Genomic DNA, 18,778 nt, shown 5'->3' with positions numbered 1-18,778 from the left:
AAGATGGTCTGTTTGGGGATGAGCAGGTTTTTGCTATGGCTTCACACATGCTTTTTTTTTTTTTTTTTTTTTTTTGAAGCAGGGTCTCCCTATAAGCCCCAGCTGTCCTGGAACTCACTATGTAGACCAGGCTGGCCTTGAACTCACAGAGATCTGCCTGCCTCTGCCTCCCAAGTGCTGGGACTACAGGCGTGTGCCACCACGCCCAGCCATGCTTTTCAAAAATATTTTATTTATTATATTTGCCTTGCATGGTGGCACATGCCTTTAATCCCAGCACTTGGGAGGCAGAGGCAGGCAGATCTTTGTGAGTTCAAGGCTAGCCTGGTTTACACAGTGAGTTCCAGGACAGCTGGGGGTACAAGGAGACCCTGTCTCAAAAAGACAAAAAAAAAAAATTTTTTTTTGTTTTATACATATGAGTGTATTGCCCACATGTGTGTAAGACGATCAGGTTGTGCAATACCCCTGGAGGTCAGAAGAGGGCATCCAATACCCTGGAATTTGAGTTAAGGATGGTTGTTAGCAGCCATGTGGGTGCTGGGAATCGAACCCAGGTTCTCTGCAAGAGCAGCCAATGCTCTCAACCACTGAATCAACTCTCCAGGCCCATGCATACTTTTCTTAAATCTGACTGGAACATGATTGTATCAAGTCAATCCAGATAAAAATGTATTTAACCCAATACAGAGCTGAAAGCCTATAATAGGTAACAGCTAAAATACAATCATTTCAGTTAAATACATTCCCATGAATGGGTGTAAAGCATACTGACACCACTTGTAACACTATCTCTAGGAGGAAAGCAGGAGTGCAGACAACCATAGGCTGGGCTGTGCTCCCATTCCCACAATTATCACATAGAGGGAAACAGAATAAGCTTACTTTTTTGGTCAGGACAAACGTATCTGTAGACACTGAGGAAGGCCACTTCCGCAATGCTGGTAAAGCCTGCTAATTCTGTCTGTGAGCTAACAAGGGGAATAGTAAAAATGGGAATAGTTTCCACTTAAGTACTCTAACTAGAACACTGGTGGATCAGCGAGGACTTCCGGATACAACAGGAAACCTACAATTACCATTCAGGAGGCTCTTCATTCTTTAGTTCTAATAACTTAGTGTATGCCATTAGATGCTGTCTTTCAGAAGAATGTATACAAAGTCAAACAATTGACTTTGAGAAAAATATTCATCATCTATAGTAAAAACCATCAATTGAAACCAACCATTTTTAAAGACTATCCAGTTCCACTTTAAACCAAAGTTAAAGAACAAAAACCAAAGTTTTGATCTCTCAGAATTAATGTGTGACAACACTATTCCAACCATAAAAGTAAGGCTGGGTTAGTAAAACCCTCGAAGGTACCAGGTTCTAAATAAAAGCTATATATCTACCCCATAAGCATTAGAAGAGGAAGTGAAGCAGCAAGGAGCTCCTTCTGACAAGGAAATCCAATGCACATTTCCTGAGCATCCACCAAAGAAATGCAAGGGACCAATAATTACTAACTTAACCATTCTGATTATTTCTAGTAACAACCCTTAATTTACACAACCACTTTATTAAAAAAAAATTTTTTTTTGGTCATAAAAATGTTTCACTACTCTATGAATAAACTCTAGGAAAGATCAATAAAAAGCCTTAAATAAAAACCTAAGGGAAAAAACACATTCTTTTGTTGTTTAACTCTGACCTCTGGAAAGGCTAGGAATCCTCTGCTCTGTGAGCTTCCTTTTTTTGGGAGGATGTCTTTTTCAGACAGGGTCTCCCTCTAGCCCCAGCTGGCCTGGAACTTGCTATACAGACCAAGCCAACCTCAGTCTCAGAGATCTGCCTGCCTCTGCCTCCCGAGTGCTGGGATTAAAGGAGAGTTCCACCACGTCCAGCAGCAAGGTTTTATTTTTTTAATTTTGTGTGTGTGTACAGGTAAGTGCACATGAGTGTAGGTGCAGGTGTCTGTGGAGGCCAGAGGCATCCACCCCCCCAAAACACTGGAGTTCCAGGCAGTTGTGAGTCACTGGATGTGGTTGCTGGGAAACTGAACTTTAGTCTGCTGAGCCATCTCCCCAGTCCTGATATTCCTTTTCCACACTTCCCTTTAAACACCAAGATGTGACACCAACATGGCAATCACAAAGTTGCTAGTGGGGACATACTTCTGCTCTACTTGTTCTCCCACCACCTCCGTGGGCACTACAGTTTCTCAATCTTCAGAGGTGCTGGGGACATCACTGTTCTAAGTAATAAAAGTCACAGAGTAAAATCCATGAGTAAAGGTTACTTCAAGTCTGAAAGGAAAGAATAGAGAAAAAGGAGAAATAAAGAGGTAAAGGTGATACTCATTTTTTTCTGAAGCATTTATCCCTGTATCATTAAATATTCAAAAAAATTATAAATCGAAGTAGAGCGTGGTGGTAGAGGCAGGCGGACCACTGAGTTCAAGACCAGCCTGGTTTACATAGTGAGTTCCAGGCTAGCAGGGGCTATAGGGAGACCCTGTCTCAAAAAGACACCTCCCCCAAAATTAGATATATTAATAGTATAAAACTACTGTAAATATAAGCATTAAAACACGGCCATTTAAAATTCTAATGGTAGAAAATAAAATTTCTACATCTATTTTACTTCTCCAAAATAATCTTTTATTGCTAAAATCCCTTCAAAAATACATCTGTATCTCTGTTCCTGCAGTGGATGCCTACTTGTCACATTTATAATCTTCCTACCACTCATACTTAATGATCTTTCCCAATCCAATGGGGGGTTAAAAAAAATTATATATGTCATTTTTCTTTGCAGCTCTAATTTCATGAGAATACAAATGTTTACAGACCCTTTATTTTCATTAGTGAACTGTCTGTTCCTCACTTTTATGGTATGTTCCTTCCACAGGTGTCTTAAAAGAACTTTTTTACAATATCACAAATACACTCCTTTGGCATGTGCATGTGGACTCCAGAGGTTAACCTTGAATACTGTTCCTCAGGAGACATGTACCTTGTTTTTACAGTCAGTATCTCTCACTGTGTCCTGGGGCTGATTAGAATACACTGGTTGGCCACTGAGCCCTAGAAATCTGTCTCTGCTTCCCTAGCACTGGGATTACAGGAATATACTACTATGCCTGGTATTTTACGTGGGTGCTGAGGATCAAACTCAGGAACTCAGCCACCCGTGGCAAACACTTCATTGACTGAGCCGTAGCATAAATTTTTTTGAAGACCTATTTATATTTATGTGTGTGTGCATGTTTGCAGGTGTCTGATGTTGGCCAGAAGAGGGCATTAGAACAACTGGAGCTGGAGTTAATAATAGGCAGTTGTAAGCTGCCTGATGTGGATGCTTAGAAAAAGTTATTTACTTGTATTTTATGGGTGTGTTTTTCCAGCATATATTTAAGTACACCACATGTGTGCATTGCATGCAGAGACCAGAAGAGGACATCAGATCCCCTGGAAATAGTTACAGACCATTCCTAGCTGCTGTGTGGTGCTGGGAATTGAACCTGGGTCCTCTTAACCACTGAGCAAGCTCTCCAGCCTAGATTTCGTGTTTATAATGGCATGAAACTGTCTGTGATATAGATTTTGGTGTTAAAAAAATTGTATTTACTGTGTGTGCAGATATACACATGTGCCATAGCACACATGTGGAGGTTAGAGGAAAATTTGTGGAGTCAGTTCCCTCCTTTTCACCATGGGGATTCTGGGAATCAAACTCAGGTCATCAGTCTTGGCAGCAAGTGCCCTTAAGCATTGAGCCACCTCACCAGCCTGAAAATTCCAATTATAAAAGGGAGGGGGGAGGGAGGAAGCTGGTAAGATGGATCAGTGGGTAAAGGTACTTGCTGTGCTAGCCCGCCTGGCTAATCAACTGCCAATTATTAACTCCAGCTCCATGACAAAATAAGTTTGATTCCCAGAACCCACACAAAGAAAGAAGGAGAGAACCAACTCCAAAGGGTGTCCTCTGACCTGGACCCATACCCTCTAATAACCACCACTCAAACACACACAAATAATACTACTAATAACTTTTTTTTTTTTTCGGTCTTTTTGAGACAGGGTTTCCCTGTAGCCCCAGCTGTCCTGGAACTCACTATGTAGACCAGGCTGGCCTTGAACTCACAAGAGATCCGCCTGCATCTGCCTCCCGAGTGCTGGGATTAAAGTAACATTATTTTAAGTTGTGTATACAAATGTATAGGGAGAACTGTGCGTGCGTGCTTGTGTGCGCCCACGCGTGCATGCGTGTGCGAGTGGGTATATGTGCAACCGTGTGTAGAGGCCAGAGGTTGGCATCAGGTATCTTCCTTACTTATTTTTTGAAACAGGTTCTCTCACTGAACCTGGAACTCACCAATCCTGCTAAGCTGGCTGACCAGAAAGCTCCAGGGATTTGCCTATGTCCCTGGACAATGGGATTATAGTGTGTTCTGCTATGCTTTGCTGTTTACAAGGGTGCTTGGGGATCTGAACTAAGAGCCTCACACCTGTGTAGCAAACATTTTACCAACTGACCCATCACTCCAGCCTGATGATTTCAATTTTGAAGTGTTAAAAATACAGGCCAGCTGGGGCTACAGGGAGCTCCTGTCTCAAAAAGACTAAAAAAGAGAAAAAAAATAGGACTCTGTTGATTATGTTTTACTTCAAAAGATCTTCACTTTTCTACAATTATACAAATGTTCAATGTTTCCTTATGGAAGTTTTGCTGTTGTTTTAAAAAATAGGCATTTGCACCAACTTGATTTACAGAACCTATTATCATAGTAAATTCATTTCCAACACCAGTAATGAACTGCACACTTCAAAAGGCAACAGAAAAGTCTAAGTTCACACTATAAAGTTCTCATTATAAAGACAGGGGCATGGTGGCACACACCTTTAATCCCAGCACTCGGGAGGCAGAGGCAGGAGGATCTCTGTGAGGTTCAAGGCCAGCCTGGTCTACATAGTGAGTTCCAGGACAGCTGGGGCTACAGGGAGACCCTGTCTCAAAAAGACCAAAAAAAGAAAAAAAGATAGGGTATATGTGTTAGGTAGGTTTAGCCTAAATGAAACATTATACAAGTATATATATGCATCAAAATATGGTATTATGTCACTAACAGATACAAATTTAATCTTCAATTATCAGTGAAAATAAATCTAATTTAAACGGAATGCATAAATAAGTTAATGCATTTGTGCTTTCTTCATATGCTGAATTCCCTTCTACATATAGACTCTTTCTACAGTCTAGTCTTTCAATGGGCGGACACTGGGTTTGAGATTCAATAGATTTAGAGCTAGGACTTATTTCACTGTGATCTGGAAAACATATTTTAGCTATTATTAGGTTGTATGATAAAGCCCTGACGTGGTGACCTAGTGCTGAAATGTTACCATTTCCACTTCTGCTCCTCTTCCTTTTTTGGCTTCTTTTTCTTGTTATCTGGCTCAGGAACTTTTTTATCTTTATCTTTGTTCTTGGGTTTTTTCAATTTACCATCCTGCAAAGAAACATGATAAAAAGTACTTAAGTAAGAACTGACTACACAGTTGGTGTTAGTTTTAGGGAGCCACTAAAAATAGAAACAGAATATTAAAATTGAAAAGGATCTTATGTCCAATCCTCTCATTTGAAAAAATTTTATCCACACTTTACAATAGAGCAATATTTCCCAAAACTCTGGACAAATGATTATTCACTATAGTACTCTAACACACACGTATAGCATGGGGAAACTCTGGGAAACTATAGCGAGAGAGTATTGCCCTCATTTTTATTTGTCTTTGCTTTCTTTAAATCCACTCATCTTTAAATCTCTTCAAATCTAAGCAAATATAGGAAGCCATGCATTAAATGTTTAGCATTTGATCTGAAGGGAGCTCAGTGATGCAGTGGGGAATACTTTCTATCACAGCTGCTTGCACACACAAAGATGCAGTAATTGGCAAGCATCTGGGAGGCCTGAAATGAATGCTGATTCCTGTAGTACTCATTTTTTTAATGGCTCTTCTTTGAACTGTGAACATACATAAGCTGGTCACAGGAGCAAAGTAAAAGAGCATCATCAGTCAGGGAAAGTGGTACACACCTGTTAATCCCAGCACCAAGGGGCCAGAGAGTACAATTTACCATTAGAGTAAGACAAATGTAAAAACAAACATACATTCCAACAAATATGAGATGTTCAATAAGTGGTGGCCTTACTCCACAGAATCTGAATTCTTCTGTGCAATTTTTCACTTTGATCTACCTTTCCAACATCACTTAACACATACTCAGTAAGTTTCATATAGCAATGCTAGGTGATTTATGTCATGGCAGAGCTAGGAACCATTGTCTAGACAACTTAGTTTGACCCCTGTCAGTCATACTCAAGTTAGCTCTGAAATTAAAGTTTAGTCACTTGATCAGGGAACATGCAGTTGTTACTGGTCATGGTGAAAGAAACCAATAGAAAATAACTCCAGGGAATGACTAGAGAGCATCCCAGGACTCCATAATAGGATGTTAATCAAAGTAGGGATAAACTCAGGTCTATAAGCAAATGATTTTTAGAACAGAATGCAAAAGCTATAGTATTTTTAAAATTTTTATGTACATGAGGAGTGCTTTGCCTGTATGTAAATGCACCACATGAATGCAATGCCCATGGAGGTCAGAAGAGGGTGTCAGGTGCCCTTGGACTGGAGTTATATATGATTGCTAACCACCATGTGGGTGCTGGGAACCAAACCCAGGTCCCAAACACAGCCTCTACATCCACATTTATATTCTTCGTGCCTATTTATAACTATAGTATTACACTATAAATAGGCATGAAGAATATAAATGTGGAAGTACAAGCAGTTAAAGAGCACCAGCTGCTCTTGCTGAGGACCAGATTTGATTCCCAGCACCCACATGGCTGCTAACAACCATCCTTTACTCCAGATCCAGGGGATCTGATGTCCTGTTCTCAACTCCATGGGCTCTGCATGACATGGGTGCATTTATATACATGCAGGCACAAAACACTCATACACATAAAAAATAAGGGGCTGGAGAGATGGTTCAGCAGTTAAGAGCTCTGGCTGCTCTTGCAGAAGACCAGGGTTCAAATTCCAGCACCCACATGGTGGCTAAGTCCATAACTCCAGTTTGAGGGGAGCCAATGCCCTCTTCTGTGTACCATAGGCACTGCATGGCACAGGTGCACTTACATACATGCAGGCATAATATTTGTATACATAAAAATTTTGTTAAATCTTTTAATAAAATAAGTAATTGTGGAAGTAAAAGCACAAGTAGCAAAATATTAGTGGGGAGTCATGATTCACACCTGTAATCCTTCAGCATTCAAGAGGCTGAGGCAGGAATATTGCTAAGAGTTCATGGCCATCCTGGGTTCGAGTGAGACTACCTTAAAAAAATAACAGTTAAAAAGCAAAACAAAAAAATGTATCATGTTGTGATGGTTAATTTTCATAGTCAGCTTAACTCATATAGGAGACATACGCCTGAGTATACTTTTAAGGGTGTTTCTAGAAATTTTAAACAGAGGAGGGAAGATACACTCTGAATATGGACAGTGCTATCTTGTGGACTGGGGCTTATTCCAGATCAAACAAAAAATGGAAAAAAAGAGGAAATGAGTGAAATGAGCAATTCATCTACTTCCCTGACTGCAGATGCGATGGGACTGTCCACCTCATACTCCCGTTATCCTGCCATGATAAGGGTACACCCTTAAACTATAAGCCCAAAGACACCTTTTCCCTGTCAATTGCTTTTCTTACATATTTTGTCACAGCAACAAGAAAAGTAAATCATTACAGATAGTTTGTACTGAGAAGTAGGGCTGTTGTTCTATATGATCATGTGGGTTTGTAGGCCTTTGGAACTGGTGATAGCTAGAGTCTAGATGATGCCACCAAGACTCCTCAGTTAGGAGACATGGTGCTACAGAATTTGGTGCATAAGTCTTGCTTTGCTCAGATGTTTCCTTGCTCCATTTCTGTTCCTCTTCTTCATGTTTACTCTGTGCCACTATATATTAAAAGTATATAATGTATCTGAGTTAGGCGATTGCCTTGAGTCTCAGAAGAGACTGGACTTTTAAGATAATCAGGAATGCATTTTGCACCATAAGATGGTCATGAGCCTACATTTTTGTGTCAAGTTAAGGGGCAGACTTGTGAGAGTTAATTTTTCTTGTCAACTTGACTGTGAGGGTATTTCTATGGAGGTTAACTGAGGAGGGAAGACTCACTGTGAACTGTGTGGGTAGTATCATGCCATGGGCTGGGATCCAGACTGAATAAAAAGGAGAAAGCAAGTCAAACACCAGCATTCATTTCTCTCTGCTTCCTGACTAGGGATACAATGACCAGCTGCCTCACTCCTATCACTATGCCTTCCTCACCATCATGAACTGCGTCTTCTCGAACCATAAGCCAAAATAAACTCTAAGCTGCTTCTGTCAGGTATTTTGTCAGAGCAATGAGAAAAGGATATACTTGAAAAAAATTACCTCACCAACTTGTACAATGTTCACATTTTATTTTATCATTTCAAAATAAATTTAATTTAAATGGAACAAATAAGTGCCTTTGTACTTCAGATAATGTTTACTATCTAAGCTGAAACACACTACAGGAAAGGGAAATGTTTTTTAGCTAACACATTCATTGAACAGCTTCTCAACAGGCATGCATTACTGCCCATATTGTATGTTTTCAAGTTTCAAACTGAGATAATCAGTAACTAAGATATCAGAAAAATTTCTAGAAACAAATTAAAAAAAAAAAAAAACACCAAAATACAACTATAGCCAGGGAGTGAAGTTTAATGACTAATTCTGCCATCTGGGGTTCCTGCCACAACAGGACTGTGTATCAAAATTCAATCTTTCAGTGCGCATTTCTTTCTACTGGGAGAGGGTTGCTAAACAGAAAAAGTAAAAAGTCAACAGTTCTCCTTTCCAAGTTGTTTAATAAGTTTAAGAGTAAAGGTACTATTTTACATAAAAGCAAAACAACAGACTGCATGAGGAACTCAAGTTTCACCTTTCTTTTATTGGACTGTTCTGAGTCTCTAAATGAGACTGATGTGACTGTCTACTGATTACTGCTTAGTATTTCACTCTCAATTCCATGAACTGGTTCTCGTTAACTCCAACTTCTACAAGCTAATGATCATAAAAACTATAATTTTCTAACTTTAGGATCTGATTGTCTCTCTTCAGCTTACCTTGCTCACAATCATTAATTATGATTTTTATTAAAGTCATATCTTCCTCCTAGTGATGTTAAAGGATCAGCAAAGTCTCATAATGAGGCAGGATAACATGGTAGCTAGTGAGTGTGCTGGCTATGGATCCTGGATGAAGTCCTAGCTATACAATTCAGTACCTATGCAACCTGTGACAAATGATTCAACCTCTCTATACCTCAGTTTTCACATCTGCAAAAGGAGAGAGCAGTGATTCTCATCTCTCTCTGTTTAAAAAATTATTTACTTTTATATGTATGAGTGTTTTGTTGTTTTGTTTGTTTGTTTTGGTCTTTATGAGACAGGATTTCCCTGTAGCTCCAGCAGGCCTGGAAATCACAGTATAGACTAAGCTGGTCTCCATCTCACCAAGATCCTCCTGCCTCTGCCTCCTGAGTGCTATGATTAAAGGCACTTGCCACCACATCTGGCATGTGTATGAGTGTCTTGCCTGCATGTATGTAAGTGCCCAGTGCATACAATACCCGCTGAGGTCAGAAGAGGGCTTTGGATTCTCTGGAACTAGAGTTACGAAAAGTTTTTAAGCCTCCATGTGGGTGCTGGGAACAGAACCTGGGACCTTTGGAAGAGCAGCCAGTGCTCTTAATCACTGAGCCATCTCTCCAGGCCCTGATTCTCATCTCTTATATTGATGCATGCAGAGCACTAGTGTACAGGATTTACCCATTACATTTAATTATGCATATCAATATTACTATGCTAACAGAAAGTCGCACATTTTAAAGTTTTGTTTTGCAGCCCAGGATTGAGACATTCCACTCACAATCCTCCCTCTTCAGTCTTCAGAGTGCTGAGATTGTAGGCATGTACCACCACATCTACTGAAATTAATTCTTAAAATCCCTGGGTGACTACTATCACTATCATTACTGCTATCATTTTAAGCTACCCCATTTTGCCTACAACATAGACTAAACTCAGATGGAGTCTAAGAGTTGAGAATTCTATACAATTCCTTTTTCCTGAGGGCCCAAAAGCACTGTGAATTCATGAAATCTTTTTAAAAAATTCCTTGCTAACAACTTTTTAGCATGAGAAACCAAATGTAACAAAGGGGAAACCATATATTTTAAATCTACCACAAGCACCAAACAGAATCCATAGAAAAGTACTTGAACTAAATTGAGATTTTTAAGGACGAATATAAGCCAGTAGAAGAGAGAACACGTGTGTTCCAAACAGAACAGCACATGCTACACACAAACCTTGGAAGCACAAAAGAATCTGGTATGAAAAACAGAGGTGGCCAGTAAGGCCAGAACGAGGTGAGCTTCCAGAGTAAAAAAAAATTAAGCAAGGTACAAGGTACAGGGGCCAGACTGAGGAGTTGTGCTTAAGAGCTTAGATTTCAACTTATGTCCATAGGGACACTCGTGAAAGGACTTTAAACAAAGATGGTTACTCAAAGTAAGGGAAGAACATACTTTGTCAAATATAAGAAAACACTAAAAACAACTTCAGGGTTAAGCCAAACTGGCTTCTCATGAACATTTTTCTGTATACCTGAAGATGGCATAATTTCTCTAATTGTCAATTAACAGTATAAGCTATGTGTGGATACCCAGGAGGGCAAAGAGTAGACTCAGTGGTGGCTGAGGTTAACTTGACACTTCAGAGACTCAGTGAGACCTTGGGACAAACAATGTCATAGCCACAACGTGTATGTAAAAAAACTTCTACTGTTACTATTATAACAAGCCAACAGATTCCTAAAACACAACTGGTTTCAAGAGCTTGTTTTAGGGGTCAGCAAGATGGTTAAGTGGGTAAAGGCAGTGGCTGGTAAAACTGATGACCTGAGTTCAGTCTCCAGGACCCACACGGTGAACTGACTTCTCTAAGGTGTCTCCTGCCCTACATGTGCACCGTGGCACAAACATGCGTGCGCTCGCGCTCTCTCTCTCTCTCTCTCTCTCTCTCTCAAATAAATTTAAAATGTTTTAAAAGCTGTTTTACGGGAAAAACTCACTTCACACTTAAGCCACAAAAATGTACGGCCTTTACTAACCTCCTCCTCTTCTAGCTTCCGTTTCTTCTCCTTCTTGATATCTTCTGTCTTAATTTTCTTAGGTTTATAATCAGCACTAGAAAAGGGAACATAAATATGCAATTAATACATATGACTCAAGAGTTCTCACCTACAGAATTTGGACCTCCAAACTCTTAGAAGTGTCCACAACAGGTATCACACAACTGCTGTTAAGCTTGGCTGGCATTCTACACACAGTGAAAAGTAGGAAAAGTAGAGCATACATGCAGTACCAGACCAACACTGCATCTCTACAAAGAGCAAAACCGACAGCTCACACTACATGCATGCTTGGTAGTGAGGCAGGGGCTGTGGAATACACACAGAAGTAACCCACTATAAGAAGGAAGTTTGAGATACATAGCACAATGGCTACCACACAGTAATAACCTGCTAGAAAAGAGGAAAGAAATTCCACATTAAAGGAGTATAAATATTAATGCTATTTTCTTTCTCCCTTTCTAACCAACTTCAATTATTTTATACATTTACTTTTTTTATTTTTATTTATCATTATTATTATTATTTTTGTGTGTGTGTGTTTTTGAGACAGGGTCTCCCTGTAGCCCTAGCTGACCTGGAACTCGCTATGTAGACCAGGCTGGCCTCAAACTCACAGAGATCCACCTGCCTCTGCCTCCCAAGTGCTGGGACTAAAGGTGTACACCACCATGCCCGGCTTACATTTTTTAAAAAATTATTTTTTATAATTTTATGTGTATGAATGTATTGCCTACATGTATCTAAGTGTACCTGTGTCGTGTAATGCCCTCAGAGGTCAGAAGAGGCTGTCAGATCCTCTGGAACTGAAGTTATGGATGGTTGTTAGCCACCATGTAGATGCTGGGAACCATACCTGGGTCTTCTGGGAGAGCAGTCAGTGCTCTTAACCACTGAGCCATCTCTCCAGCCCCTATTTACTTTTTAAAAAAAATGTTTCATTTATGTGTTATGTGTCTGTGTGAATGTATGCCACATATGTGGGGGATCCCTTGGAGCTGGAGTTATAGGTAGTTGTGAACAGCTCAATGGGGATTCTGGAACCAAACTTAGGCCCTCTAGAAGAACAGCAAGTGCTCTTAACTGCTGATCCATCTCTCCAGTCCTTATATTTACTTTTTTAAGTGTGACATGTGTGCGTGCATGCGTGTGCGTGTGTAATGGGGGGTGGGGGGTGACCTGTGTGTGCATACCTACATGAGGTCAGAGGACAACCTTGATTCTCACCTTCACAACGCTGTCCACTCCTCTCATTGACCTGTAGCTCACCAATCAAGATAGACTGGCTAACCAGGGAGGGTCTTAGGGATTCTTCTGTCTCAGCCTTCCCAGCATTGGGATTATAAGCATGCCTAGCATTTTTGCAAGAGCTTTGGGATCAAACTCAAGTCCTTATAAGACAAACACTTTACCAATTGAGCTATTTTCCAAACCTCCAGCCAATTTCTATCATACATAAATCCTTCACAGATTTATAGGGTATAATAAGCTATAGCCTCAAACTAATGAGTAGAATTTAATCTCACTGGATGAATTTAAAGAGACCAGGCCTTAAATAATAAAGTAGTTTTATTTAACTCTGTATCTTAAAATTTCACTAAGAATGTACCAAAAGAATTAGCTCCTAGAAGGAAAAAAGTTTTTTTGAGGTACAGTCCCATGTAGTCCAAGCTGACCTCAAATTCATCATATAGTCAAGGATGAGTTTCTCATCCCACCTCTACTTCCTGATACCCAGTTTTATGTGGTGCTGGGTGTCAACCTACAGCTTTATGTATGTTAGGAAAGCACTCCCCCAACTAAGCTATGTCCTTAATCCAAAATTTCTTTAACTTACCTGTACTGGGAGAAGGAATGATAAACTTCAGTGACTGAAATAATTTAAGTACCCTTCATGAATTCTGTATTATTTGAAATTTCTATAATAAATATGTATTGTCTTTAGTAAGAAAAACATACATTCCACATAACCCTCAAATATGCTTTTAGAAAACCTACTTCTCATAAAAGTCTATTAATAACAAACTCTAATTAGCTTCTACTTATTACAGAGATATGCATATTTATTCTTTGAGCAGTTTTCTCAAATTCAGTTTTCTTTATATGGTCCCCCTTTGTTTCCAAAAGTCAAACATGAAATACTTACTCATCCTCATCTCGAGGTCTCTTCAGTGGCTTTATATCCTCTTTCGGAGGAGCAAAATACCCATCATCCTCAGGTTCATCTTTAATTCGTGGTGGACTGATGAGAAAAAAAGTGCTAGTTACTGATTACTACAACTATATCATTTTACAAACAGAAGCTAATATAAGGATAACAATGTACATAATCATAAAGATTTTCTCTAAGTACTTTTATTCCAGTACAACCCTGTGAAGTACCTTACTTAGGTAGTACTGACCTCATTTTCCAGCTCAATGGGTAACATCGGGATTCAGGATCAGGGATCCTTATTTCAAATAAACATTTTTCCCACTATAGTTTAGCAATCTTTGTCAGAAGGACTAAAACAACCATACAAATATATTTTTATAAATATGAACTGTTTTAACTTACATGAGGGATGCACTATGTAAATGACCCAAGAAATGATCTGAATTGAACTGACTGTTCTAGCACTCCAAAGTTAAATAAAAGGCTTTACAAGGAAAGTAATAAAACCTGGTTGCCTAAGCACGATATGGGAAAATGGTAATGTGGCAATAATATGTATTTTATTCAGTTACACAGAAAAATAAGCAAGCTGACAAAAAAATGGGGTGTTAAACAAAAAGGCCCTGAACAAAGTAAACCCATTCATCCAAGTCCAAACCTAGTCACTATTCAATTTACTGATTAGATTTACTACTTTCAACACAGAGCAATGTCTAATTACCACATTTGTTGAAAATCTGCCCTATAAACAATCATATAGTGGTGGATTAGAAACTGCTTATGTGTAACATAATGAAAGACAAGAGTCAAGATAAAAAAGAATATATTCTAGGAGCTGTATGCATATTCCTGTAATCTTAGCATTTAGAAGGCAAAGGCAGGATTATGAGGCTCAGCTCAGCAGGTTAGGAGTGCTTACTGTTCTTCCAGGGGACCTGAGTTCAGTTCCCCAAATCCATGTAGAGTAGCTCAGAACCACCTAATACTTCAGTTCCAGGGGAAATGACACCATCTTTTGGCCTCTGCTGGTATGCACATTGTGACATACAATAAACCACCTTTAAAAATCCTAGGGGCTGGAGAGATGGCTCCAGTTAAGAGCACTAGCTGCTCTTGCAGGACCTAGATTCATTTCCCAGCACTCACATGGCAGCTAAAAACCATCTGAAACTAAAGTTCCAGAGGATCCATGCCCTCTTCTGGCCTTTGTGGGCACTGCACAACACAGGTGCACTTAAATAATGCAGGCAAAACACTCATAAAATTAAAAATAAATTCAAAAAAATTAAAATCCTAGACATATATGACTTATCAAAATTAAATTAATAGTCAATCAACAACTTAAACAGATCTTTAACAGGCAATGAGATGGAAGCAGGAATAAAAGCCTCTCAACAAAGAACAGCCAAGAACTAGATGGATTCACTGCTGAAATCTACCGTATCTTTAAAGAAGCTCTAACACTAATGCTCTTCAAACTATTCTATAAAACAGAAAAAGAAGGAACATTGCTAAACTCATTTTCGGAAGTCATCATTACCCCAATATGAAAACCAGAAATAAGCTACAGAACAATTTCCCTGACAAATACAGATGCAAACATTCTCAAATGACTATGTGTAAAGCAACTTCAAGAATACTAGGTTTATATACCACGAGGCTAGTGATGGCTCAGAGTTAAAAATCACATATTGCTCTTGCAGAGGACCCAAGTTCAGTTCCCCACACTCACACTGGATGTGGCTCACAATCACTTGTAACTTCAGTTTCAGGAGATCTAATGCCTTCTACTGGTCAACACACTCACATGCACATTACACACACACACACACACACAATTAAAAATAAAAACAAACCAAAAACAGGGCTGGCAAGATGGTTTAGTGAATGAAGGTACTTGCTGCCAAGCATAACAGCCTGAGTTCATCCCTGGGACCCATGTGATGCAAAAAGAGAACCAACTTGTGAATGCTATCCTCTGGCCTTCACACAGGCACCAAGGTATACAGCATACAATATACATGTGCACCCACAGAATAAAAGAGGACCCAGAAATAAACCCACACAGCTATAGACAACCTAGGTTTTATTTATTTATTTATTTATTTATTTATTTATTTATTTATTTATTTATTTAATTTTTGGTCTTTTTTGAGACAGGGTCTCCCTGTAGCTCCAGCTGGCCTTGAACTCAGAGGTCCACCTGCCTCTGTCTCCACATGCTGAAATTAAAGGTGTGTGCCACCATGCCAATCTGACACCTAGGTTTTAACAAAGGTGTCAAAAGCATTTGGAAATACTTTTGTATACTCTTAGTGGTTAAGAGCACTGGCTCTTACAGGGGAGTCAGGGTTCAGTTTCAAGCACCCACATGGCAGCTAACAATCATCCATAATTCCAGTTCCAGAGGATCCACCACCCTCTTCTGCCTTCTGTGGTCGCTGCACAACACAGATGAATTTACAGACACAAAGGCAAAACACATAAAATAATATCAATGAATAAAAAAATACAAAAAAGCACTGGGAGAAAAGGCAGCCTCTTCAACAAATGTTGATAGAAAAACTGGAGTTCAATATGTAGAAGAATGAAAATAGAACCATAACTCTTCAAAATAGATTAAAGGACCTAATACTAGATCTGAAATTCTAAAACTGCTAGAGGAAAACACTTCCAAAGTAGAGGCAGGTATAAGCAAGAACTTTCAGAAAAGAACCACTAAAGCTTATAAAGTAATTGCAAAAATACTGGCAAATGGGATCACATTTAATTAAAAAACATTGGCATAGCAAAGTCAACAGTCATCAGAGTAAACAGACAGCCTTGAACATGAGAAAAATAGTTAACAGCCTTAGCCACCAGGGAAATGAAAATTAAAACTACACTGAGATTCTATTTCACCCCACTCAAGAACTGGCTGTCACCAAGAAAACAAATAGTAACAAATAAAGTGAGAATGTGGGTAAAGATCCTAAGGAACTTCGAGTGGGACTATAAACTGGTGCAGCCACGACAGGAATCCTATGGAGGACTATCCTGGGTGTATACCCAAAGGAAGCTAAGCCAGCATAGATGTCTGCACATCCATGTCTACTACTATACCATTTACAATAGCCAATACCCAGAACCAGCACAGATGCCAAAAAAACACATGACTGGGTAAAGAAAAATGTGGAGTTCCACTTCAGCCACAAAGAAGAATTATGTCATTTGGAGGAAAAAAACAGATGAAATTAGAAGATTATCATGTTAGGTAAAATAAGTCAGTCATAAAGACAAATAATATGTTTTCTCAAAAGAAAAGAGCAAATATGTATTTAAATGCAGGCAAAACACATGCATAAAAATTTTAACAAAAATAATTTTGAAAATTTTAAATTAAAAAAAAAAAAAAGACATGAAAGTAAAAGGGGGCCTATGAGGGAGAATGAGGTCTAAAGGGAAAAGGGAAGAAAGGCAAAATGTCACATTTTTTTCTGATATGCAGAATCTACATTTAAGTACATTATGTGAACAAAGTATAGTAGTCATAACAAAATCTTTGCATTTTAACCTAATACAATAATTTTAGCTGGTCATAACTGCACATGCCAGTATAATACTTGGGAAGTAAAGGCAGGAAGACCAGGAGCTCCAATAGGAGATATTGTAACAAAGAACTTAAGAGAGGATCCTGTTGGACAACTATCTTAAACCAAAAAAAAAAAAAAGTGAAGGTAAGTTAAAGAAACACAAAAATCCCACAGGGAGCAGCAGTCAATGTCTCTTCATATCCTCCCAAAAGGCAGCTGTCATCTAGGAAGTGGTGGTATCCAGTCAAAGCTACAAAGTATCCTCACCAGTTAGGAATAGACAAAGTACCTTTTTCCTCTTCCCCAGAGCATATTGTATCCCTTTGCTTACAACAGCATTTCAATGCTTAAGATTTGCATTCCCCAAATATAGTGTTCCTTTTTCTACCCCAAGAAAGTACAAAGCCCTGAGGGTCCACAAAGAAATACTGTCTTTTATTTAAGTGGTTTATAGTAAATGCGAGATACTAGGATGGTCAAGGGTAAATTTTAAAACATGTAGTAAAGGTTATTAGACTTAAAAGAAGAAATTCTAAAACACCTAAAATTTTTTTGTTCTAGTGAAGCATCTGAATTCTCTAAAAAACACACTGCTAGGAAGCAGTGCTGCACAGTGAAGCAGAAGTCGATACCTAGGAGAAGCATTTGTTCCTAACCTTCCAACCCAAAGTCTGCAATGAACTCATGATGACACAGTCTACAGATCTATTCATATCTTAGTTTATCAAAAGTCTTAGGCAGTCTCTTGGCAGGGATTTAGATACTGTGCGAATTCCTAGGGTAGCTTGTAGATGCTTCCTGAATTTTATTACTCTGCATTCTTAGACCAGGTACAAAACATGCCTGCAGAGGGCATTTCTCTTTTCTAAAGAACCTGGCGTACATGGCACAATTTCAGAAATTTTGTCAAACAAAACTGAAAGTTCAAAGTCTCAAGGAAGCAGACCTCTCAAAATGCTTTGTCCGAATGCCAAAACTTCCAACAAATCCGAACAAATGCACTCTGCTGTTCTGTGGACATGAGGCTATATACTGTGATCATAAATCTTAATCAATAATGAGTTTGGGACTTAATTTAGGGAACTGAAAATGAGGAAGACAAAACAGAACGACTACCAAAAAGTGGTCTATATAGGTGGTACACATGTATATGCCCTTGCACCAAAAATATACATCAATCCCTAAAATTGAGTCCAGTAAGGTGAGTCTCACACTAGTTCTAAGGAGGAATTCAGAGCAGACCATCTCCCTAACCGGCACTGTAAAAAACTCTCAAGCTGGCTAGGCCTTCATGTCCTCTTACTGCTAAAATCCTGTGAATCATCATGGTTGCTAGGTCAGCACGTATTGAGTAAGCTCAGACACCACCAAGCAGAGTCACTCAGAGAAAACTAAGTCACCAGAGAAGATCTCACCTGGAGAAGCCATTCTCCTTCTCTTTCTTTATTTTTGCATCCCCAGAGCCTCTAACCTGAAAGGTAAATGGCAACAGTAACTGGTGAGCACCTTTAAGAATATTAAACTTAAAAAAAAGTCATTTAAGAATATTTAGCATAGATGTTGGAGGCTTTAAAAATTATATTAGCATATAGTACTTAGAGTTGCTAACAGGAGCATAGGTGAAAGGATTATTTAATGGAGCATGGGCAGCTGACCAGTGGCTATACCATTTGAGAAAATAACTCTCCTTCCTCTAGCAACCATTGACTGCTGATAGGTCCTCAGCATGAGACCCTCCCCTTTTCCACAGGGGCCCA

The 18,778-nt window shown here is 39.1% G+C and overlaps 1 protein-coding gene across 1 annotated transcript in view; it reads right to left on the bottom strand.

Annotated features, from left to right (window-relative positions):
• Top1 (DNA topoisomerase I) overlaps nt 1-18,778 on the bottom strand; it is a 93,831-nt gene that overhangs the window by 32,305 nt on the left and 42,748 nt on the right. Inside the window, exons 5-8 of the mRNA XM_008849585.3 lie at nt 18,437-18,492; nt 13,441-13,536; nt 11,274-11,349; nt 5,389-5,495 (exon numbers count right to left, since the gene is read on the bottom strand). Coding sequence (XP_008847807.2) covers nt 5,389-5,495; nt 11,274-11,349; nt 13,441-13,536; nt 18,437-18,492 — 335 coding nt within the window. The remainder of the gene's footprint in view (nt 1-5,388; nt 5,496-11,273; nt 11,350-13,440; nt 13,537-18,436; nt 18,493-18,778) is intronic.

The sequence above is a fragment of the Nannospalax galili genome, unplaced genomic scaffold, assembly GCF_000622305.1.
Source record: "Nannospalax galili isolate Female #2095 unplaced genomic scaffold, S.galili_v1.0 scaffold765, whole genome shotgun sequence".
Classification (NCBI taxonomy): domain Eukaryota; kingdom Metazoa; phylum Chordata; class Mammalia; order Rodentia; family Spalacidae; genus Nannospalax; species Nannospalax galili.
This window is presented reverse-complemented; position numbering and strand designations above follow the sequence as displayed.